Genomic DNA, 25,000 nt, shown 5'->3' on the forward strand with positions numbered 1-25,000 from the left:
TATATTCTGCAATAACAGTAGGACAATACTGATCTAATCTTCCAATTAAAAATACTATTATAAATTTACGATGAAAGAAATACATAAATTGTTCCAATAATGTTAATAACAAGAATAAAAAAAAAAAGGAAAATTGATAAAATGTATTCTTCTTATTTCTTTTCAAAGTTTATTTATTTTTCAATTAAAAAAAAAAGAAAAAGAAAAAAATAATAGAAAAGAATTACACACATATATATATATATATATATATATATATATATACATATATGTATGTATATCATACATATATATATATATATATCATACATATATATATATATATATACATATATGTATGTATATCATACATATATATATATATCATACATACATATATATATATATATATGTATATATATATGTATATATGTGTGATATATATCACACTTTCTTAGCCGAGTTGTCTGTTTGTTTCGTTTTTTTCTCCGCGCCCTTATTTAAGTTAGTATCTCCCATATCGGTATCTCGTTTCCGTGTGTAATCTTTTTCAAAGTTTACACGGTCTCCCGTTACGACGACGAAAGTGGAAGGAAGGTAGGTCGGTCGGTGTAATCATTCGATAGCTCGAAAGGATTTACCATGAATATGCGCTCGCACGCATCTTATTGTATAACTCACTATACCTGTATAGTTCGCGTTGGTGGACACGCGTTAAAGATTTATTCTTAGAAGTTTCGCTAAAAATATGTATTTATAAATATATATATATATATATATATATATATATATATATATATATATAACTAGTAGTTATACGCATATACGTAACTCAATGCACGCGGATGAAATATTAGAAGTTTTACTAAGAACGTGTCTCGTTCGCTCTGACGTAAGCCGCTTACGCGAGAAAATTTCTGTGATCTCCGTTTTCGCTGGCTGGATGATGTCGAAACTACTTATACTGTAGCACGATCTACGATCTATGGCTACGCGTGCGTGCCGTTTTTAATGAGGACTTTACTCATAAAAATACGCGATCGATATTATTTTTGAGCGGAAGAAATATATACATCGGCTGTGGTGGTTGTTTCTTGAAAATAATTACAAAGTTGATTTAATGCAATAGTCAACGGTAGATGAAGCCAGTCAAAAATGTCACAGTATTAATGTCCACATTGTTAAGGAATTATTATAGATTTTTTTTTTTCTTTATCATATTCTCATTTTATATTACTATGAGTATAATAGTAACGATTAAGTTACATAAACAAAAATATATATATATATATATATAAATAATGTTATATGATGAAAATATATACTTAGTTAAAATTAAAATATATTAAATTAAATTAAATGTTTAAAAATTATTCGTTCGACGATAAATTTGAATTTTTAAAGAGTATTTACATATGAGCTTATTGCAATGACCTTAAAAATGGAGTCTACGTATTATATGATTAACAATGACCTAAAAAAAAAGAACAAAATATAATACAACAGAATAAAAGGTTCGTTGCCCGTGTCAGCCTACATGTCATCCTACGCATCACCTATGTATATTTATACTATATCTTTAATAACGACTTTGTAATAATTTCTTCCCAGTGATAAATATTTAAATATAATTGGAAATAAATAAAGTTGGTATAGTTCTAACGAATTATTAGAAAGGAAAAAAAAAAGTAAAAAAGGTCGATTGTACGTCTTATACCCAAAAAACAGAAAAGGAAAAAAACTATCGTTTTCTCTTTCGCTAGGTTAACATAATCCGATCCAATTTCGACCCTTCGTAACAGTATTATATCCTTCGCAGACGTTCGCAATTTTTTATAAATTCCTGGGTTGCGTAGTGACGAATGTCACACGTGAATCATGACGAATTTGGAAAGGAAAGAGCGAATAAAAAAGAAAGAAAGAAAGGAAGGAAGGAAGGAAGGAAGGAAGAAAGGAAGGGCTAGGAAAAATGATTAAGGGCTTTTTTTGCATCGTCGAACTCGACAGTACATGTAATTTATTCGATTCCGTTTCTTTCTTTTCTCTCTCTCTCTTTCTCTCTCTCTCTCTCTCTCTCTCTCTCTCTCTCTCTCTCTCTCTCTCTCTCTCTCTCTCTCTCATATCTACGTCGGAGATAAGGAGAAATTAAACAGTAGGGACCACTCGTGAACTCTAACTTGACGCAAACTTTGTTTCTTTTTCTCTCTCTCTTTCTCTCTCATGCAACAAGACGGCAACGATTTATTTCACCCTAGTCCATTCGTGTCCTTATTCTTCGATACGGCAGCACCTCTTTTCACGGTTAACTCGCCATCCATTAATCTTCGTCGCCAGAATCCCCGACGTTGACGAGTGGTTTCCGCGATTTTCCTCCGTCGAGTTACTTCATTCTCTTCACTTTTATTTCGATCGTAAACTCGTGTAACTATCCATCCGTTCACCCTTACTATTCGATCAGGTGTCAACTTTTTATTTATTAATTTATTTTTTTATTTTTGTTGTCTTCCTTTTTACTCCCCAACCCTCTCTCTCTCTCTCTCCCCCCATCTCTCTTCTCTTCCGATCGTCGCTGGACATTTTTCTTTCTTTTTTCAATATCCGTAAAGGAACAAAATTAAATAGAAAATCTTTACTTGCAACGATGATAGCTCTTAATTCGTATAAATCGAAACATTTCGTGTACAGAGTATAGTATATTCATCTCATATTTTACATATTTTTTAGTTAACATATTTTTGTCGCTAACTATTTTGTCAAAATCAGAAGTAAGATATTTCTATCCATTACTTTTTTTCTTTTATTTCTTTTAATTTGACAAAATTAAAAAAGAGTTTAATTAAAACTATAAACTTCATATTTATAAACGAAGCGAACAAAAAAAAAATATATATATATATATATATCGCTCATAAGTGCGAATTAGTATGAGTGAAATTGTCTTTCGAAAGATTTCGATATATAAATTTCTTTTTCTTTTTTCTTCTTCTCCTTCTTCTTCTCCATTCTTTCCGGTATATAATCGAATGAAAATGTAAATACGAAAAATAAAGTTAATCGCATATAAATCTATTTAGAATTAGAAACAAATCGTTTTCTATCGTCGTCGATCGTGTTTAGCCATAAAACAAGGTATTTATAAAACAATGGTAGTTACTTTGAAGAAGAAAGAACTATGGACGATGAATGGAGAGGAATGACAAACGTCGTTTTGTAATTCGATCACCATAAAGAAAGTCGTCTTGGAACAACATGGTATAACGTAGCAAAGAAGGCATGTGCTCGAGGACATGTGTAACTTGCATACAGGTTGTACGCATTTATACTATCAGAGGTTTGCTCGCGATATACGCCTACGCGTTATCGAAAGAGAGCCTATATCAGCGCTACCTGCTTCGCTTTACCACCACGTCGTCGTCGTCGTCGTTGTCGGTACAGGCGAAACAAAAAATTTCATTACACATTCGCCTATCTTCCTCGTACGATGTTATATCAGATATACTTTAAAACGTTAGCCATTCGTTATTTTCCAAATGAGAAAATATTCATAATCATTAAAAGGTAGATATACTTTCGTTTCAAGTGCCACGAAACAAGGGTATGAAAAACCAGGTTGGAAACTCACCTAATAGAAATGAAAACTTCTGAGCTCGTGTATACGACATAACACATGCATAGACACACACAGATTATAAATATATATATATATATATATATATATATATACATATATATATACATATATATATATATACATATATATATACATATATATAGATAGATACGTGTTGCGTACCTTTCCTACATGCAACGCAGGCGAATAGCAGACGTGGTGGTTCACAGGGGGGTTTGAGGAGGAGGAGGAAGAGGAGGAGGATAGTGAGTTGGAGAGGAGGGTGTCGCGGGGAAGTTAAAGCTACCTGTAATATTGATCCATACCGAGAGCGTCCCTCGTCTCTCTGTTTTCTCTCTGTGTGCCTTCGTGTGCCTCCGAGTTGGATAGAGGGATGTTCCATAACTGTCGGTGGCCACTGAAACGAAAACATCATCGTCCTTGCGATGTTATCACTTTCTGGGTATCCAATAACTGTCCTTTTCCGCGTTCTATATCTTTCCCTCTCGATTCTCCTTGATTCTTATTTCAAAGAACTAGAGGTGAAGATTTAACGTTAACATGTCTTAAAAGGAAAAAAAAAACAATTTATTTGAATGGTCTTACAGAATGTTTTCATTGAAACTTAATCTAATGATCTTGTCATTATTTTTCTATTATCCCTTCATTATTAGCTATTTTTGATCGTCGACTAACTGAAATAACGATTATTCGAGATTTAGAAACGTTGAAAGTTCGAACGGCGAGGATATACGAGTATTAATATTACGAATTATATTTCACAAAATATCATACAAGAAAGAGAGAGAGAAAGACAACGTAGAATATCTTACGAATTAATTAATTCGCTATTTTGTCAAAATTAATTAATACCGTCAAACGTGATAGTTGTTATTATTGAAAATGTTTCTTTTATTATTATTATTATTATTATTATTATTATTATTATTATTATTATTATTATTATTCATGTTATTATTATTAAAAACACATAAAACAATTTATTACCTTTTACTAAAGACTTTAAGACCAGAAAAGAAGAGGAAAATAATTTAGTCGTTCGATCGGCGCAAGTCCTTCGCGCTCTTACTTACGATACCGGAGCGCCGATCGATAGAGCCCGCAGAGTTCATCCGCTACGAAAATGGATACACCAGAGGTACACCACACGCAAACCCGACTTCTTCTCTCGTTCACTAATACGAACATGCGGCAACATATATAGGCTCCAATTGGTATATATTAGCATACAATGTTTGCGTCATGTCTTCTTTCTCTTTCTTTCCTTCTTTCGCATAGACGTCCAAGTATTCAGTCATCTTTTCTTTCATCCAAGGACATAGTCGACACATATGGAAGAACGTTGTTTAGAATTTACTATGTAGCCTCGACGAATCAGTCGTTGGTGCTGTTATTATTGCTGCTGCTGTTACTTTTACTGCTGCTATTACTGCTGTTGTTTTTCTTGTTTTTGCTTTGCGAAATTTTTATTCTCTTTCTTTCTGTATATATATATGTTTGTGTTTTGTCTCTTTCTCTCTCTCTGTATTTCTTTCTCTTTCTCTCGTTGAATTTTCTCGTATCTTTTTCTTCTTTTTCTTTTAATCTTTCGTTTCCCGTAGGTCCACGTGGAAATTTCATCGACAAGCATGCAAGTATGTACGAGCGTCGAAACGGCGCTCCTGCGGGCAATTACGTTTGACGGAAGAGCATCTCTCGCTCGTTTAACTGGGTACCTCATTAATTTAAAGCGAATTTACTCGCAAGTAACGCAGTATTCGCAACGCGGCAAGAAAGATATCCTGTCCCTTCTGAAACAGAGCTTAATCGTAGTCGAAACATAAGGGCACGGACATCGTTATGAATAATTAACAACTTGTATATCTCTATATTTTCCTTTACCCTCCCTTCACCCTTCCTCTTCTTTTCGAAACGATATATGTGTACCTATAAGTCATTCAAGTTCGTTAAAATTTTCGTACGCGACTTTATGACGATTTTTAACTGTCCTCTTCTTCACCCCCACCCTCCCCTGCCAATCGATTTTCAGATTTATATCGTACAAGGATTTTTTTTACTTTCTTTTTCTTTCTCTTTTTGTTTTTTTTTTTTAAGTTATCGATGATCAATCAACGATTTTTACTATTGTTTAAATATAAACGACAATTATTCATTTAACTCCGTTACTTTGTTTAAATGTCAATCAATTGAAATTTTTATGATCTCGTTAACAGTCTCTTGAGTCTTCTCCCGTTTTCTTCTTTCTTTTTGTTTTTTTTCTTTTTTCTTTCTTTCATTCTCTATTTCTTTCGTTTTGACGTTTATTTGCATATCGGTACCCATCAGGAATTACGATGTTATTACGGTCGTTAAATCTGAAGGATTCGAACCTATCGAATCGGTTTTTTTTTTAAACTTAGATCCCCCTCCGAGAAGTATGTTCCAATTGCATCCATTTGATAAGTAAGTACGAGCTCTCGTTCCCCACGATATCTTTGTATTTACCACCCTTATTTATCCTCTTTCGTGTATTGCACACGTCTCTTCAAAGTTCACTATAGTTGACCTTAACGCGTGGCAGCTCCGTCGAGAATCTATCTAGTCTTTCCTGGACACTCAAACTTTCCGGGAAAAGTTTATATTCTTTCTCATTATATGACTAAAAAATATATCTCTCATATCTCTTCGATGTTTAAGCTGAAAAAAAAGCCTGAGATTTGTTTGACTATAATTGGATAGAAATTTATTTGACGAATTTATTAAACATAAGAATGAGATATTTATGATATTACAGATTAGTTATATCTAAATTACATCTAAATGCTAATTTAGTTACGTTTATTAATAAATATTTTTGAATAAATATAAATATACATGCAATTTTATTATTAACAAATATACTTCATAAACATAATTTATAAACATTATTATTATATAAACAGAAACACGTTGATGACATGAGATTACGTGTAGAAGAAATTGTTTATATAGACATACACAGGTATATGCAATTTTATAGTTAATACATATACTTAAAAATAATGTTTCTAATGCTCGTTTTAGAAGAGAATTTTTTAATCGATTTTATTTGAGGATTCTTTCTCAAAAAGAAATTGTTCTTTGAAAGATCGCAAATACGATTCAGAAAATATAAATTTGAATATAGGAAGGGAGATAAGAACCGGGAATGTCTTTTGCAACGTTGATTTTATAACGATTTCACGTTGATTTCTTGGGTAATCTTGATACCGTACAAAATTGTTTAAACTCACATCTACGAACGATTTTTATCGTTATCGGCTCGTACCAGCGTCAAATAACGAAAATGAGAGTCGCATGAGAACGCACCCTCCAGCCATGACAAGGAGGGTTAGGTTATCCCGTTTTAAGGGGGGAGATTAACCAAATAAAGCGTAACGACCCTAATTCCAAATATATGTATCGGAAAATGACTGTACAAGCTCAAGAGAACCCAAGGTTGAACTAGATCGGATTAGTTTTCGGCTCATTTAATGATTCACCATTTAAAATCATCGATTTCGTTGAATCGATCGATAGATCCCCTTGAAAGGTGACGTGTAATACGCGTTTGATTACATATAATCTAATTAAGTTTATAAGGCTTATTTTATTATACATAGTCGAATTTCAAAATATCATTTTCTGTGCTTATTTAAGTCTATTGATTTTTTTCTTCGTTTTATCTTTTTCCTTTTTTTTTGTTTTTTTTTTTGTTTGACTATCGCTTCCAATCACTTCCCTTTCAATCATTGAAATTTGCAAATTCGTTTGATCGATTCATTAAACGTAAACGTTGACAATAAAATCGTTCAAATATTGTTCGAAAATGGTCATATTTATTTGGATATTAATTAAATTAAATTACGAAATTGAAATATATTTGTTATACATACGTCGACAGTAAATAATATTGCCCCTGTTAATTTCACATCGGTAAAGGATTTTTCACACCTACCTCAAATTATCCTGTTCACGTAGAGAGAAAATCTGACAAAAATGGTAACAAATTTAATTTTGTAATTATTTCGACTATTCAAAGGAGAAACATGCTTTTTAATTTTTTATTCTGGTGTCCGTCACAAGTATTACAAAATATTATTTACGCAAATTAATAACAGTATATATAAATTAACAATATAGATACTTATGTGAAAAAGTTACAGTAAACTCGATAAACTATCTTTTTCTTTCTCTTTCTCTTTTTAAAAATTAAAATATATAATTATATTATTTTATTCGTAGACATAAAACTTATCAAATATTTATGGATTCGCCTATGTTCTTATAGTTATTTTTCTTCGTTAAAATAATTCGTTTAATAACTAAATAAAAAAAAAAAATCGAAATATTATATAGAGAATTATAGAATATTTTTAATATTTTGTTTAAAATTTGTATGCCTTTTATTTTATCAATCAGACTTATTTGTCTTCTTGTTATATAACTTTTATCGTTTAATATTTATATTGATTTAACAATGTAATGTATTTAATATTTATAACGTGAGAATACGTAATTACACATTGTGCGTAACACTTGTTACCATATTTACAATTCGGTAGCAATTTTCACAAGTTTCTGACACGTCATAATTAAAATAAACGAGTAATTGAACTAATGCATTATTTTCATTATATTTATTATATAATTATTAATTTCGTTGATTATATTATATTATATTATACTACACGTAATTTTTAATTTTCTATTTCTTTTAATTGTTCTATAATTATATAATGGCTATTTGATAATTATTGAAATAACAACAATAATTTTTTAATGTTTATATTAATAATAATTATTATAAAATAACAATAATAATTTAATTCTTAAACTATACTATGTCTTTGATAATATAACTTATTTTATGCAAAATTGAAATAATGTTTAATGTAATAATGTTACATACTTTTTTCGAACTATATTTATAAATATTCATTATAGTTAAATCATTTATTACATGATTTTCATAATTAATTGTCAGAAATTAATTTCAAATACACATGTCAGAAATTAATTTCACATACAAAATCAGATTGTTTTCAAATTATATTTTAAATATATATTAAATATATAATGTTTATCCTATATGATAGAACAGGATTAATGAAAAAGAAAGCTTTTTTTAATAACGTAAAATCGATTATGCTATTATTATTAAGCGTCGATATAAGGCGTATTTGTTAATTCATGAATTTTATGGTGAACAGGAACGATTTCGAGAAGATTCGATCCAAAAATAGAAAATTCAGTCTACACTGAAGGATAAGTACCTACCTATCGTGAATTCGGAAGGATCATTTCGTATGCGAATCACGTGTCGATCTTCACGAGCGAGAAGAATCAAGGGCTCCCATAAAACGAGTCGATGTTCCTTGAGAAACTTTCAGACATGTACCAACTTTTTCACAAGTCTATTTTATCTGCGTGAAAGAGAAATATATCCATTTTACGAAATATATATATATATTTAAGAGAGAAATACGTTAAGAAAGAAATACGTTAACAAGCACGTTTAAAAAATTATAACAAAAATATAATAACGAATTTGTTTGAACTTTTCATACGAATATCGTGACGCTCTTAATCCCACTTGTACTTTTTAAATCTTAATTCATTACATCGTTACAAAATTAATTGTTAGTTGTTAGTTTCGCATCGAAAGATTAATGTTTCACTAACAGGTATGTACGTATAAAAGTTATACGTAATATGACATAGTTACACGCATTATGAGTTTTGCGTTATATAATTTTTATTTAGACGTTAAAAAAAAAAAAGAGAAAGAAAAGAAAAATAGAAATTGTATGAGTTCTATTGAAAATTTATTTATAACAATACCACTCATCTTCCACGAATTATAATGAATCGGTTTATATATTATTTACTCTGAAAAAATTAATAATAAAAAATTGCTTACCAATCGATGTATCTATACGAATACTTACTCCTTTAAAAAAATATTAACGAGAGACTAATATCATATGCATACCCGTACACGATTGAGATCCTTCATTCTTAGATCGTGCCATAAAAAGATAAAAAACAAAGAAATGGAAAAGAAAAAACAAAACAATGCAAAAGAAACGCAAAGTTATACTCGATATTCGAGCTTGGTACTGCTCGAGTAACATCGAGTTGCACTCAGTGCACGTTTAATCGATCGCGAATTACAAAGTACGAGGTAGGAGTAGATAGAGGTAAAGGAGTCGGAGAGTAGGAGGAAGAGGACTGGAGTTGATGGAAGAGTAAGAGGTAGAGAAGGAGTGTTAAAGGTACTACCCTGAATTAGAATCCTTCTACCTTTCTCTTTCTCTCTCTCTCTCTCTCTCTCTCTCTCTCTCTTTCTCTCTTTCTCTTTTTTTTTCTATCCTCAGCCATCCACTTCGTCCAGGACAATATCCTCTTACGATACCCCAGGGTAGGGAGGAACGGTTTCTGCGTTGATTCTTAGTGGTTCGAAAAAGGCTGAAAATTGTGTTCCTTGGCCGAGTGAGCACGTTGCCTATACGTCCTTGACGATCGAAACTCCTGTCGGAGTTCTGGGATGATTGATGGGAAATCGAGAGCCTGGGATAAACCCGGGCCTGGACGTCTAATCGATACGCTACTGGAAACTCAGCAGCTCTCTCCCTTTTTCATTCTCTCTCTCTTTCATTTCTCTCTCTCTCTCTCTCTCTCTCTCTCTCTCTAAAGTTCCCAGTAGTCAATCTTCCCTTCTTCACTTAAGCTCGCGTTAAAGCACAGATGATCGTAAAGATGGTGAATGTGAGCAAGATGAAGAGGGATATAGGTACTGCTTCGAGTGTCCCACTTTTCACAAAAACTCCCTACCTACCATCGAAGATAGCTCTCCGTAGCTCTCGCTAATGACTTTCCCCAGCACGGTAGCTATGATTATACACCAACGTTACTATTATATTCTCACGGATTTTTATCATTGAAGTTATGATGATCGTAGTCGAAAAAAGAAAAAAGGAGAAAGAAAGAAAAAAAGAAAGAAAGAAAGAAAGATTAAAGAAAGAAAGAAAAAAAGAAAGAAAGAAAGAAAGAAAAATCCTATTCTCTCCTATGTAATAACTACGAACGCAATTCACAAAATGGAGTGGACTCGAAATGGGAACGGGAGGATGGTCGTGGTGGTGGTTATGTGTTAAGGAAAGATAATAAAATCTCACGTTGAACTAGCGTAAAGTTTTTTCTTCTTTTATTTTTCTTTTCGCTTTTTCTTTTTTTTTTTCTTTTTTTCCTCTTCGATTACATTCCAACGTACGATGTATCGGACGCGACCTGTTTTCCGGTACAAACGAGACCGATATTAGCCTACTTCGATCTATAAATAAATGTGTTCGCGATCGAACAGAGTTCGTCGTTTGTTTACCCGCGATCCAACGTTCATATGTGCGTTTAGCTAGATTGAACGTTTCATCGATGTCAAATGTATTTGTTTTACTGTTTCCTTTTTTCTTTTTTCTTTTTTTCTTTTTATCCAAAAAATTCAATCTACTATGGCTATTTCTCTTTCTCTCTCACTCTCTCTCTCTTTCTCTCTCTCTCTCTCTCTCTCTCTCTCTCTCTTTTCTCTCTTTTTCTCTCTCCATTTTTCATTACGTACGTTCGATCGATAACTTTAATTTAATTTTAGTTATTTTTGTTTCTTGGTTTTTATTGAGATATCCTTAATGAAAATAAATTCGTATTTGTATAAAATACGTAGGGATATAAATACTTATTTTTCTAACGAATCTAATGTTCCCTATACGTGTGTTAAATAACAGCATAGAGTTTCAAGGTTCGCGCGTGTCGACGTTGAACGTTAAAGAGATTGAAGAGACGATGGTTGAAAATGTTAGAGTGTAAGAGATAGTATTCTTAAGCCACGTCCACACGCGTTACTGATATCACTTTCACTGGCCTATGTCTAGTCGTCGTATTTCATCGATAGTATCGATTCTACCGACGACTTCGAGATTCGACGAAGAGGAGAAAGACTTCCGTGGAATCCTCAATAGGCTTCCTCGCCCTTGACAATTTTCGAGCACGATAGAGATAGAAAGATGAGAGGGAAAGAGAAAGAGAGAGAGAGAGAGAGAGAGAGAGAGAGAAACAGAAAGAGAGACAGATAGATAGACAAAAAAAAAAAGAGAGAGAGAGAAACGAGGTGATTGATGGAAATCCGAGAAGCGAGAAACGCTCGAAAACCAAAGGATTGGTTTCTCTCTCTCTCTTCTTCTTTCATTTTATCTACCTGTCTATATGTCTGTCTCTCTTTCTCTCTTTCTCTCTCACTAGTAATCGATACCGCGGCTTCGCGCCCCGGAATTTCGTTTGGGGAAGAGAATTTCGCGTGGGTTTTAACCGAGTACTCAGTGATACCCTCCATAGGATAAACTACATAGTACATGGTAGATACTTTCTCATAAAATCTCTTATGTAACTCCGTGTAAGTTCATGTGAAGTCGTTGGAAGTTCAAGAATATAGTTCATTACGTTGTTGTACGGTTTTTTCATCTATATATATATATATATATATATATATATATATAGATGTATATATATATACATATATATATATATAGATGAAAAATATATATATATACAAATATACACGAAACATATGTACATACGTACGTTTTACGAAACACGATAACTGTATCGAATGTTAAGCATTCAAAAAAAAAAAGGAAAAAAAAGAAAGAAAAAACGAGAAGAAGAAATAAATTATTAAACTTTAATACCTCTTAAATTTCATTTCGTTTCACAAATGAATACAAAATTTCATATTCATAACGTTTTAAAAGCCAAGGCACTCTTATTCAAGAGAGAATCAAAAATGTATTATAAATAGCGTAAATTTTGTCACAGTGACATATTATCGATGTTAGAACGTCCATAGTGATTGAATTATTCTGTTGTAAACTTTTTCACTTAAGAACGTAATCGACAATGACAACGACAACGACGACAGCAACGACGACGACGACGACGACGATGACCGGTTATGGATGAGAAGACTTCTGCTTATACACGTACCTACATATTCGTAGTCAGAGTGCGTAAACGTCGTCGTACTTGTACAAGTATCAAAGATTTTACCTTCCACGCATAGTAATTTTAAACATAGTTCGGTCGATTGATTTCAAATTCACACGTATATTGGATACAACACATTCGCGATCACGGTGCCATCGGATTATATTCCTCGCTAGTTGCGTTTATGTAACGGTGCTTATGTGAAGATGCTACTACGATCATTATATAAGATAGCGCGCGCGCGTACGCGAGAGAGAGAGAAAGAAAGAGAGAGAAATGGAGACGCATGTAAAAGTCCTTTTTACTTCTCACGAAATATTAATCTTAAAGTGAGTTTACAAAAGTTTGTTGTTGATAAAAAGAAAAAATTGAAAAGAAAAGAAGAAGAAAAATAATCTTTCGAATTTGCCAATATCTATCGAAGGTATAATTCTCTTATCGTGAGAATATGAATGATCGATCAAAATCCTTAAATACGATGTAAAAATTCGTCAGAACGAATAATCTTTTGATTTAAACATTACGATCGTTTGATCGATCATAATCAACCTACGTATACATGTATATATATATATATATACACGACAATTAAAATTTCATTAACGATTCTAAAGAAATACGATCGCAAACGGATATCAATATTATTTATTAACCTGTTTTATTTTGACATAATAGAGATCGATTTTGTGAAATTACAAGCGTTCTAAGCGCAACTAACAATCACAACAATTTCGTATTATTCGCCGTATTACGGATGGTAAATCATTGTCGTCGTTAAACTTTGATTCGCCTGTTTCCTCTAGCCAACTTATTTCCTCTTACTTTAGAGTTAGCTGCTTCCGTGCAACTATCGTCGTTTATTTTTTTCTCTTCCTCTCTTTTCTTTCTTTCTTTCTTTATTTATTTTTTTTTCTTTCTTCTTCTTTTTTTCTCCTCTGCTCGAGATTCTCACAGAACGAACGCGAATCCTATTTTTTTTCTCTTTATCCTTACTCTCGCAATAGTACAGAAAACGGTATAAATGAGTCGATTCTCCTTCTGACAAGTTTTCCTTCTTTCTCTTTCTTTCTTCCTCTTTCTCTCTTTCTCTTTTTCTATTTCTCTCGTGGTAATCACATCGACTGCACGTCATCATCGTTGGGATCCTACTCGTTCTAGCTTATTCCATTTCCCTCCCTCTCTCTCTCTCCCTCTCTCTCTCTCTCTCTCTTTCTCTTTTTCTCTGTCTCTCTGTTTTTCTCTGTCTTTCTCTTTCACCACTTCCACCTCCTCTACTTTAGTCTCGAACATCGAGACGTAGAACGGTCTGATTATACGAGGGGACGGAAGTGATTTTTATCCATGCAAATTTGTGAGAATAAGGAAGGCTGACCTATTATACACCCAATATTACGTATTGCGTCACAATTTCTTTTTTTCTCTTTTCTTTTTTATCTTCTTTTTTGTTTTCGTAAGAAATCGAAAAGAAGAAGAAAGAAAAAAAAAAGAAAAAGTAGAGATTGTAACACTATCAATTGTTATCAAATATCGCATTAGTCATGTGCGTGTGTGTGCGTGTGTATTTCTTTTTTCTTTTTTTTTTTTTCGAAAATAGAAAAAAGTTTCAAAAAATTGCTCGTTTCTTTCATAAAATTCTTCTGTGTAAATATTTCGTCGTAATTATCGATCAATCTCATTTTTCTTGTCTAATAGTTTTAAATGAAATATTCAAGAGAGAAAAAAAAAGAGAGAGAGAGAAAAAAATAATTTAAAACTAAATTTTTGTAGCGATAACGTATTTGATACGATCAATTGTCACATCGAACTATAATATGTGCGTTATCTCAATTAACGAAAATTAAAACTGTATTATTGAAAGGAAGATAGTAAAAAATTATTAACGATGTTTCTTACATTTCATAGATCCAATCGAGACTTCGAGACGCATTAGCATAAAGAAAAATAAAAATAATCGAAGTTCACCGATGTTCACTCGTGACCATACTTAAAATCCGCATTTAATCAAAGAATTTTTGTTCGATTAAAAATTATATTTTAATTGCGTTATAATAATTAGGTTTTTCTTTATCATTATTATCAATTACGCTTGTATAATTCTTATTTTTTTTTCATCAAACAACTTTTACTCCATATCATATCGACCCTATTATGAATGTAAATTCGTATTATGTATGTATATACATATATATATATATATATATATATATATATATATATATATATATATATCTATATATATATATATATATATATATATATGTGTGTATTTTTTTCCCGTTTCTTTTTATCAACACGTCAAACTTCGGACTTTTTCACGCGTACGAAGATAGTCGAATAGTCGAAAAAGAAAAAAATTTGCTTACACGGATGGCAATGATACATTTCACAACACTCGTTTGAACGTGGAAGAGCGAAGTACAACGCGAAATGATAGATACGGCGAAAATACTTTTGCTGATTATCGTTTTTTTTTTTTTTTTTAATTTTTTTGACAAGGTCTTCAGTCAAATATGTGTTACTTCATTCAAAAAAATATATAGATGTAATCATTTTCAATGCTGTTCACACTAGAACATGTAGGGACTCTTTCAGTCGTTTCACTAATAGCGGATATGCTTCCGTAGGTAGGAGCACGTCCGGTGTAATATCGAAACTAAAATACTTTTTCTTAATCGTTTTGAGAATCTACAAGCCATCGATTAAATTTTAATATCTATCGAGACATATACATGGTGTCCACGTAATCGTTTATACAATCGGACATTTTATGATTGCAAAAATATAGAGTAGTTTTTTTGTTTGTATAATAACTTGTTTTTAGAATAAATCGACTTTTTAAGAAATGTAATTTATTTTCCTTTTCTGTCCTTTTTTTCTTATAACAATTATTTATTAGTAACAATTTCGTAAAAAATATTTATTAGTAACAAAATCGTAAAAATATGCAACATTGGTATATAAGCAAATATTTATAATTCTAAACGGACAAAAAATCGAGATCATATTTGATTGAGAAGTAATCTGTTTTTGAACCAAAGATATCGACATTAAATAAATGGGTCATGATGAAAAATTTCCCTCGATCTTCTGATCCAACTCTTCATGATTTTAATTAAAATCGATTGAAAAATTCAATATTTCCTTATTGGATATAATACAGCTTCTAATATATAATTTAAACAGTTTATTGACACTGTTCCTTAGAAAATTGAATAAGAAAAAAAAAACTGTTTTTTAGGAAACAGATAATACAAAGTAAACGCGACATTAAAATTCGTGAAATGAAATGCGTAAGATTACAATTTTTTTCAGTTTGTTCCATTCAAATACCATTTTTTGTTTTGTTTTGCAATATCGTCGTCTCAAGATCGCAAGAAAATAATATCCTTGTGATTTGTTTTTTTTTTCTTTTAACTGTCATATTTAATATCTAAAAAAAAAGAATTGAAAAATGAAAAGTATCGAAAGACAATAAATTTGATGCCATTTATATTTCGGAACAATTTAATATTTACTAATTTAATATATTTTTCATATAATTCAGTCTAGTTTTAAATGGAACATCCTGTATATATAACTCAATTCCATTTTCATTCACGTCATTTTAACGCCCACGTATGATTCTTGACATTACATCGATCATTCGAAACGATTCTTTGAGGTCTAAATTTGTTTTCAATAAATCATCACATCATCTCTTACGACCTATATATTCCATCTCTTATACGTCTATATATGTATGTATAGGTATTGTACATAATATAAAGTAAGAAGAAATAGACATAAAGAGAACCGCGAACTTTGACGTAACTGCGATTTCACGACGGCATTCGTGAAATAAGGCGGAAAATAAAGTCGACATTTATTAACTAAAATCCATCGGAACGATCATCGGAAACGTCATAGATTCAATATGTTACAATATATTTATTACGATCAATCTACGATTAATTATTTAACAATATTTCTTAAACAACTTGTTAACGTCTCTTAAGTTTACGATACATAATCGAGATTTCACTTTTCTGGATAAAAATTTTTATTTTCGAAAAAATGGATAATGTAACTGTTCATTCCTTTCGTTGTGAATGCCACTTAAATAATGCTTGGCTCGACGAATTTTTTCCGTCTGTGTCGCGTTGTGTTGCGCGTACGCTTTACGAAATGAAGAGGGAGAAAGAAAGAAGAGAGAAAAAGAGAAAGAGAAAAAATAAATGAAAAAGAAGAAGAAAAAAAAGAAAGAAAGATGAGAAGGACGATGGAAGATGAAGCGAGAGACGAGCGGGGACGAGAGTTCTTATTCCACTGTTTTGCAAACGCACCTCATCGACTCCTTTCGTTTGGTCGCATCGCGACCTCGTTACGAGTTTCCTGTTTTTTTTTTTCCTTAACAACAGCGAGAAACAAAGGGAGATTACACCCTTTGGACGCTTATTTGATTCAGTTTATTCCGAATTGTTAATACGATCCGAAATAAGGACATTAACGATCTCTTCTTTGTTCGCTAAATATGGCGACATTTATCAGAAGAGCTATTTTTCCTGCTAAAAGACGATACAGTAAGTCCATTCACCTTTTCTTTCCTCTTTCCTTTCTTTTCTTACTTTTCGTTTTCTCTCTCTCTCTCCCTCTTTCCTTCTCCCTCTCTCTTTCTTTTTCTTTTTCTCTCTCTTTCTCTCTGTTTCGTCATCTCCTATCGATTCATTCCTGTACGATTAAAACAAATCTCCGATTTCCTCTTTGTAACCTGTTCGTTAACATTTATCCCCGCGCCTCGACGTGTATCTCGACTTAACCTAAATTTCATATACTGCATATTTATATAACGACTTTACTTTGAGCAAGTTCGTCTCGATGCGTTTGAAAATTAATTCGAATTTGAGAAAAAAAGTAGAAAAAATAAAAGGAAATAGGAAAATTTATTTGATTTAATCAACAGATATAATATTCTTCTTTACACGAGTTAGAATATTACACAGGTCTGATTATTCTCTCTCTCTCTCTCTCTCTCTCTCTCTCTCCCCTTCCCTACTCCTCTATTCTCCCATTCAAAGAATAAAGAAAAAGTCAATAAATAGTTAATTATTATCTATTTTTAAGCTAAGTATTTTAAACGATATCTAATTACGTCCTAATATAATGTTGTATATATATATATATATATATATATCTCCTTTTTTCTGTTTGTGAGCAGGCAAATCTCCGTTCTTCCCGAGTCTCGATGAACCAACCGGTACTCTCTTGGAGGATCCAAACGCACCAAGTCAGCTCGATGGTGTTGGAGTCGGTGTTGGCGTTGGTGTCGGTGTTGGTGTTGGTGTCGGTGTCGGAGGTGGAATAACCGCTTCCCAAGCGGCACCGCTTTCTTCACCGAGTCGTAGCAGTCCTCACAGTCAGGGTAGCGAGACCGGAGAACGTTTCTCTAGGAAAGTCTTCGTCGGTGGGCTGCCACCGGATATTGACGAAGGTAAGTGTAAGAAAGTTAAAAAAAAAGAAAAAAGAAAAAAAAAGGATGGCGACTGGTCGTGCCAGGTTTAAAAGATTTCAAGATTTTATTGACATAATATAAAATATTTCGCTGCGCTTTTCTTCCTTTTTTTTCCTTTCTTTTTTTTTCTTTTCTTTTCTATTCTTTCCTTTTTATCCAATCGATCATTCACCTTATATTTTATGAAACCATATACAGACGAAATCACAGCCAGTTTCCGTCGTTTCGGTCCCCTAGTCGTCGATTGGCCGCACAAAGCAGAGAGCAAGTCTTACTTTCCACCAAAAGGTTACGCTTTCCTACTTTTTCAGGTATTTATATATACATTACCTTTTAATATAATAATAAAAGAAAATAAAATGGAATCTTGTTAATGGGAGGCCTCGTTGAATTTAACGTCAAGTTGAATTTAATTTTAGGACGAAGGCTCGGTACAGCAGTTGATAGATGCCTGCATCCAAGACGAGGACAAGCTCTATCTCTGCGTGAGCTCGCCGACGATCAAAGACAAGCCGGTACAAATAAGACCATGGCGGTTGAGCGACGCAGACTTCGTCTTGGACGCCTCGATGCCCCTCGATCCACGAAAGACGGTATTCGTTGGTGGCGTACCACGGCCATTAAAGGCTGCTGAACTCGCTATGATCATGGATCGACTTTACGGAGGTGTTTGCTATGCTGGCATTGATACCGATCCTGAATTAAAGTATCCTAAAGGTGCTGGTAGGGTCGCCTTCAGTAATCAGCAGAGCTACATCGCTGCGATCTCAGCTCGATTCGTGCAACTCCAGCACGGTGATATCGACAAAAGGGTTAGTCGTTTAATCCATATTCTTATCCAAATATATACAATAGATTGCTTCAATAAAAAAATAATCCAACTTTGGTAACCGATGTATTGATCGTTCAAGAAAACTCTCCTTATATTCTCTGTATATTATTTTTAATCTATCGTACGTCCTTTCTGTAAATCAGGTCGAAGTAAAACCGTACGTTTTGGACGATCAGATGTGCGACGAGTGTCAAGGTCAGCGTTGCGGTGGCAAATTCGCACCCTTTTTCTGCGCCAACGTTACGTGCTTACAGGTAAATATTATTTCGATATTTTATCAAACTATTAACATATTTCAAATATAATAATACATTATTATTTCTCCGTAGTACTACTGCGAGCACTGTTGGGCGACGATTCACTCTCGACCAGGTCGAGAATTTCACAAACCTTTGGTGAAGGAAGGTGCGGATCGGCCTCGAGCCGTACCTTTCCGCTGGTGTTAACCCCCGCTGCGCTATCCCTAATTGTCTCGCAGCCCTAGCTAATTAACTACCACTTCTACGAACACCCACCCACCTACCCAATCTCCCCACAACCCCTGCCCCTCTTCCACAACGCAATCCAAGGATCCACACTCCCTTTATTACTTACCTACAGCAACAGCAGTTTCGATCATCAACCTACCACCTACAGCAAGAACCACCACCGACAACACCGTCATCACCACCACCACTACCACCACCACTACCACCACCACCACCACCACCACCACCATTACTACCACCACCGTTACTACAGCTCGATCGTCACTACTACCACTACAACTACCACTACTACTCCACTACTACCACTATTGCTACTATTACTACTACTACTACTACTACTACTACTACTACTACTACTACTACTACTACTCTACTACTACTACTACTACTACTACTATTACTACTACTATTACTACCACAACTACTATTCTACTACATCTTAAATACTACTCCACTGCTACTTCAAGTACTACCGGTTACTCGAGAAGAAAAAGATAGAAATTGAAGAGAAGACGAAGGAAAGCCGTTGCTGTCTGCTAACTGCCGACGCCTCTCGGCGTCGTTTCCGACCTTTGACACCTCGCTGCATGTGTTACTACGACGAGCAAAACCATCATCTCGTCCGTCCGTTCCTCGTCCTGGAAAATATAAAAAACTACGGTCATCAACGATCGTCAAACATTCGCGACGATAAAGAGAACATCATCTACGTGGGACAAAAACGTGACAGGATAGAATATAAGATGGCGAGCGAGCGAATGAGAAAGGAAGAGAGAGAGAGAGAGAGAGAGAGAGAGTGAGAGAGAGAGAGAGAGAGAGAGAGAGAGGGAGGGAGGGAGCGAGTGAGCGAGGATTACGAATTTTTCAGTGTATTCGATAGCTCATATGTATAATCCAGTTTTCACTGTAAAATGCAAACTTGTTCAGTCCGAAGATCGAGTATCGTAGTTACCGCTTTCGAGAGTAAAAGAAAACTAGAGAGGCAGAGAGAGAGAGAGATGGAAAGATAGAGATATAGATAGAGAGAAAGAAAGAGAGAGAGAAAGAGAGAATTGAACGATATCGACGAAAGAGTAAGAGAGATAAGATGTTGCGTCAATATCGGTCAGTCTTTTTCTAAACGAAATCTTTTGAATTGTCATATTTTCGTAACTTTCACTCTCTTTCTTTTTCTCTTTCTTTTTTTCTTTCTTCTTTTTCTTTCTTTTTTTCTCTTTTTCGTCTCATTACCTCTTCAATGCGTATTGACTGTTCCGAAGAAAATTTTTTCGCAATTGGATAACGAAACTCGTTTTCTGGCGATTGTTCGAAATAGAGATAAAAAAGTATTCCTCCTGATATACGTGCAATGATAAGGTTTTGCGAAGGGCGACTACTTGATCTATCGTGAAAGAGATAAAGAAGAAAGAAAGAGAGAGAAAGGGAGAAAGAGAAAGAGAATAACCGAGATCGGAAATGACGCGGAACCGCAAACCGTAGCTGGTGATAACGCGCGAAAGAGAATGATATTTATATATATATATATAAATATATATGGCGTAAAAAAAAAGGAGACGATTAACGGAAAGGGTTAGAGAAGAGTGAGAAAGAGAGAGAGAGAGAGAGAGAAACGATAAAGAAAGAAAAAGGACAGCGCGCGAAAGAGAGAGAGAGAGAGAGAGAAAGAGAGAGAAAGAGAGAGAAAACGATGCTGGGGAGTCGACGAACTGTTCTCGCAAATTGGATATTGAATTAATCGATTACGATAATGGAAAAAAAACCACGCTTTAAACCGCTGTGTATTAGATAATTCTCCGTATCACAAAAGGAAATTAACTAACAAACAAACAAACGAACGAAACAAAACAAATAAGCAAGCAAAAAGAACGAACGAAAAAAAAGCAAGCAACCAAGTAAACAAACACATACACGCAGGACACAGTTTTCTAGCTCTTAAGGACTCTTATTAAAAAAAAAAAAATAATAATAATATGTTACATAGGTGCGTTAATTGATATATACGCGTTTCTCGCGTACGCGCTCGTAGAAAGACACCTTTCTGAAGAGAGAGATGATTTTTTACTTATTAACTTATTCGAAATATTGATATCGAAAGCTAGGGAGACACGAAGAGTAAATAAGGAGAGATATAGTGAAATGAAACAGATCAAATAAAAGAAAAGAAATCGAGAGAGAAAGAAAGAGAGAGTTGGGAGCTAGAGGATTGGTAGTAGAGACGTAGGAAGAGCAAAAGAGATAGACGAGACGCTATTAAAAAATGATTTCATACAAGAGGATGAATAAAATTAAATGGACTATAGTAAAATTTAATATTTTCTTCTCTTCTTAATCTTCTTCTTTTTCATTTTTTGATTAATTATAACTATCGGTACAATCTCGGCCACGTTGAGAAATTCTCTCTGCCAATACTTTTAATCGGTCGAAGGAATCTTTCGAGTCCTCCTTTTAATAACTATCGCGGCATCCAGTCTCAAATTAAATTTTTAAGACGTTGCTCCTTTTTTTTATGTATATATATATTTTTTTATTTGAAACTCTCTCTCGTAGGCTTGATTGGTCGGGTTTATATAAATCAAAGATAGAAATACAGAAATAGGGAAAAGCATTGTAGATTCGAACTAGATAGATAGGTGAATCAGTTCGCAGGTCACTTGCTCCTTCTTACGTCCACTATATAAGATCGGATATGATTGAAACCAAACGAGAGGACAACAAACGTGATTAGCATGATCTTGAGACATCGGTGCGATCCTCGAGCGTTCGTACAAATTTGTACAATTCGTACGTATATATATACATTATACATAGTACGTATACATATATATATATATATATACATATATATATATATATATACATATATATATGCATAGAAATATTATACATAGAAAGAAAAAGAAAGAGCGAAAACTCTTGTCCTACACACACACACATGCATACATACATACATACATATATATAAACGTGCATATACACACATACTTATATACACACAGAGTAAGCTAATAATCTATGATATAAAGGAAGGGGTAGATTTTTGTACAGTTTTATGGTGACATCACTTTGATATCAATTAGCTAGCGCCATATCGGGAAAAAATTTTAGCGTTTTATCACTTTCTTACAGCAATATATTCTTGTCTCGCACTAACGAGGATCCACCGGAGATATACGAAGATCTGAGTTGTTTCTCGATGGTTCAGCGAATCATTCCCTTGTCCTCTCGGATCGGAGCAGACCACGTTCTTGGGCACCGCTCGAAAATGCACGTTTTTTCGTTCTACAAACGCGAAATTGTATCCTTTTCGCTCGGTGTTCGAATGAATGAGAAGCAAGATAGTAAACGATAAACCGTGAAAGAGAATAATATCATCAATTCATCAACCACTCAAACACGATCACACGGGATAGATAATGTGAATGAGAAAAATCTAATGAGAGTGTCAATGGATAATGAAGAAACGGGGTACGTCAAGCATGTTACATCATTTTTTAATGTGTGATCTGCTTTAATAAACGGACGTTTCTGTACGTATGTAGTAGCAGTCGACAACAACAACAACCATAATAATAATAATAATAACAACAACAATAACAAAAATAACAACAAATAAATAAGGAATAATACAGTCACATAGTTAACCTCGCACGATTACGACGATGGATGTAGAAAGAATGAAAAAGATTAAATTAAATAATGAAAGGGTAGTTTCGAGAAGAGAAACTGGAGAAACGCCTGTTCACACAGTACATACATATACATAAATCTATACATATACACATACATAAACACACGCACACATACATATATACCAGGTTCAGAATTCATATATATATATATGTATATATATGTATGTGTATGTGTGTGTGTGCGTATACGCAAAGACACAATGCAAAAGGGACGCAACCGCGCACATTCAAAAGAAATTAAATCACACACAGATAAGAAGTATATATTAATACATTATGTATTACATATACTAAAGGACTGATAATACGTTGCGTACGAATCGTGAAAAGACACGGATAGAGAGAAAGAAAAAGAAAGAGAAAAAGAATGAGAGAGAGGGGGAGAGAGAGAGAGAGAGAGGTAAAAGCGGGACAAAAAGTAATCTCCACATCTATATATACACATATATATTTATTTTTTTGGTAATCCTTTTTGTATATATACTTATCGCCGTAGAATTTAGGTGGCGTTTAGACAGGCCGCAGAGAGCTCGAAGAACGATTTAATCATTAACGAGGGAAACAAATAAAATAATAAAAAGCAATGACGACGATGACGACGATGACGAGACCCTTCCGTCCCTTCGTTGAATTTCGAAATTCTCGCGATCGAAATCCGCGCGAGATTATCATCCGGATCGGTATAAATGATCGATAGATCAAGCATTGGCAGAGACAAAGTAGGAAAAAGAAAGAAAAAGAGAGAGAGAGAGAGAGAGAGAGAGAGAGAGAGAGAACTGCTGGGAAAAGGACAAAAATTAGGAAATGGAAAGAAAGGAAAGAAAAATGATACGACTTATATGATTTGTATTGTATTATGATATTCTAAAAGGAAAACAAATAAGCTTTCTCGCTCATTGCGAGGAATTGGAAATAAAAGGAGAGAAATGAAGTCAAAAGAATATAAGACGGAAAAGTTGATAAGGAAAAAGAGAGAGAAAGAGAGATTGAGATCAACAAGCGTTAGTTAGTGCAATTTTAACTCGTTGCCAGAGCGTTCTAAGCAAATGAATGAGAAGAAGAGAGAGAGAGGTAGAGATAGATAGACAAAGAGAAAGAGAGAGAGAGTGTAAGAGAGAGAGAGAGAGAAAGAGAGAGAGAAGGAAAAAAGAATTAATCTGAGCGGCTAAGAGTACCGTAGGAAGATTAAATTAAATTAAATGCCGCCACCGCCGTGTGTATCTCGAGAGATGGACAACAAGGAGAGAAATAGAGAAAGAGAAAGGAAACTTTGTAGAAAAGTATAGAGAAAAGGTAATAAGAGAAAGAAAGAAAAAGAAAGAAAGAAAGAGAGAGAGAGAGGGAGAGAGAGAGAAAAGGACTTTTTTTCGAGTGCACCCAAGGAGCGCGGATAAGTTTATAAAAAAATACATGCTGTATGACGCGTCAACTGCGTATCCGTACGTGCGTGTTCGTAGTCCACGATATATACGTTCGATATAGGATCGCGACGTGATTCGTACGCGTGTTAGGCGAAAATTTTTCATCCCACATACGAGCACGGAGTACGCGTCGAAGGCGCTTGTGCGCGGCCATATGCTCGTACATGTACACATTAAACAAATACACGTATACACATACATAGAATTAAACATATTACATACGCATATACACATATACGTACATGCACACGTATTACACAGAAATATACAAACAAACACATTAACACGACTCTAATCGATCGATATAATTGTAGCGAAACTTATCTAGGTACCAATTTACCTAAATCAATTGATAATTAAAAATATATATTGATATACATATTATATATATATAAATATATATTATATAGAGAGTAGTATTGTTCCAAATACTTGAGAA

The 25,000-nt window shown here is 33.6% G+C and overlaps 1 protein-coding gene and 1 long non-coding RNA gene across 3 annotated transcripts in view; both read left to right on the forward strand.

The window, feature by feature from the left end:
• The window catches only part of LOC124424246 (cytoplasmic polyadenylation element-binding protein 2), a 126,733-nt gene that overhangs the window by 98,952 nt on the left and 2,781 nt on the right, over positions 1–25,000 (forward strand). For both annotated transcript variants that reach the window (XM_046963026.1, XM_046963028.1), the window contains 5 exons: positions 17,838–18,110; positions 18,330–18,442; positions 18,551–18,943; positions 19,107–19,217; positions 19,293–25,000. The exon at positions 19,293–25,000 is cut by the window's right edge and continues 2,781 nt beyond it. In XM_046963026.1, coding sequence (XP_046818982.1) covers positions 17,838–18,110; positions 18,330–18,442; positions 18,551–18,943; positions 19,107–19,217; positions 19,293–19,409 — 1,007 coding nt within the window. In that variant the 3' untranslated portion in view covers positions 19,410–25,000. The remainder of the gene's footprint in view (positions 1–17,837; positions 18,111–18,329; positions 18,443–18,550; positions 18,944–19,106; positions 19,218–19,292) is intronic.
• Positions 3,946–6,906, forward strand: LOC124424249. Its single transcript, XR_006942274.1, has 2 exons — positions 3,946–4,052; positions 4,610–6,906. It is a non-coding gene; the product is annotated as an uncharacterized LOC124424249 (long non-coding RNA).

The sequence above is a fragment of the Vespa crabro genome, chromosome 5 (assembly GCF_910589235.1).
Source record: "Vespa crabro chromosome 5, iyVesCrab1.2, whole genome shotgun sequence".
NCBI lineage: Eukaryota > Metazoa > Arthropoda > Insecta > Hymenoptera > Vespidae > Vespa > Vespa crabro.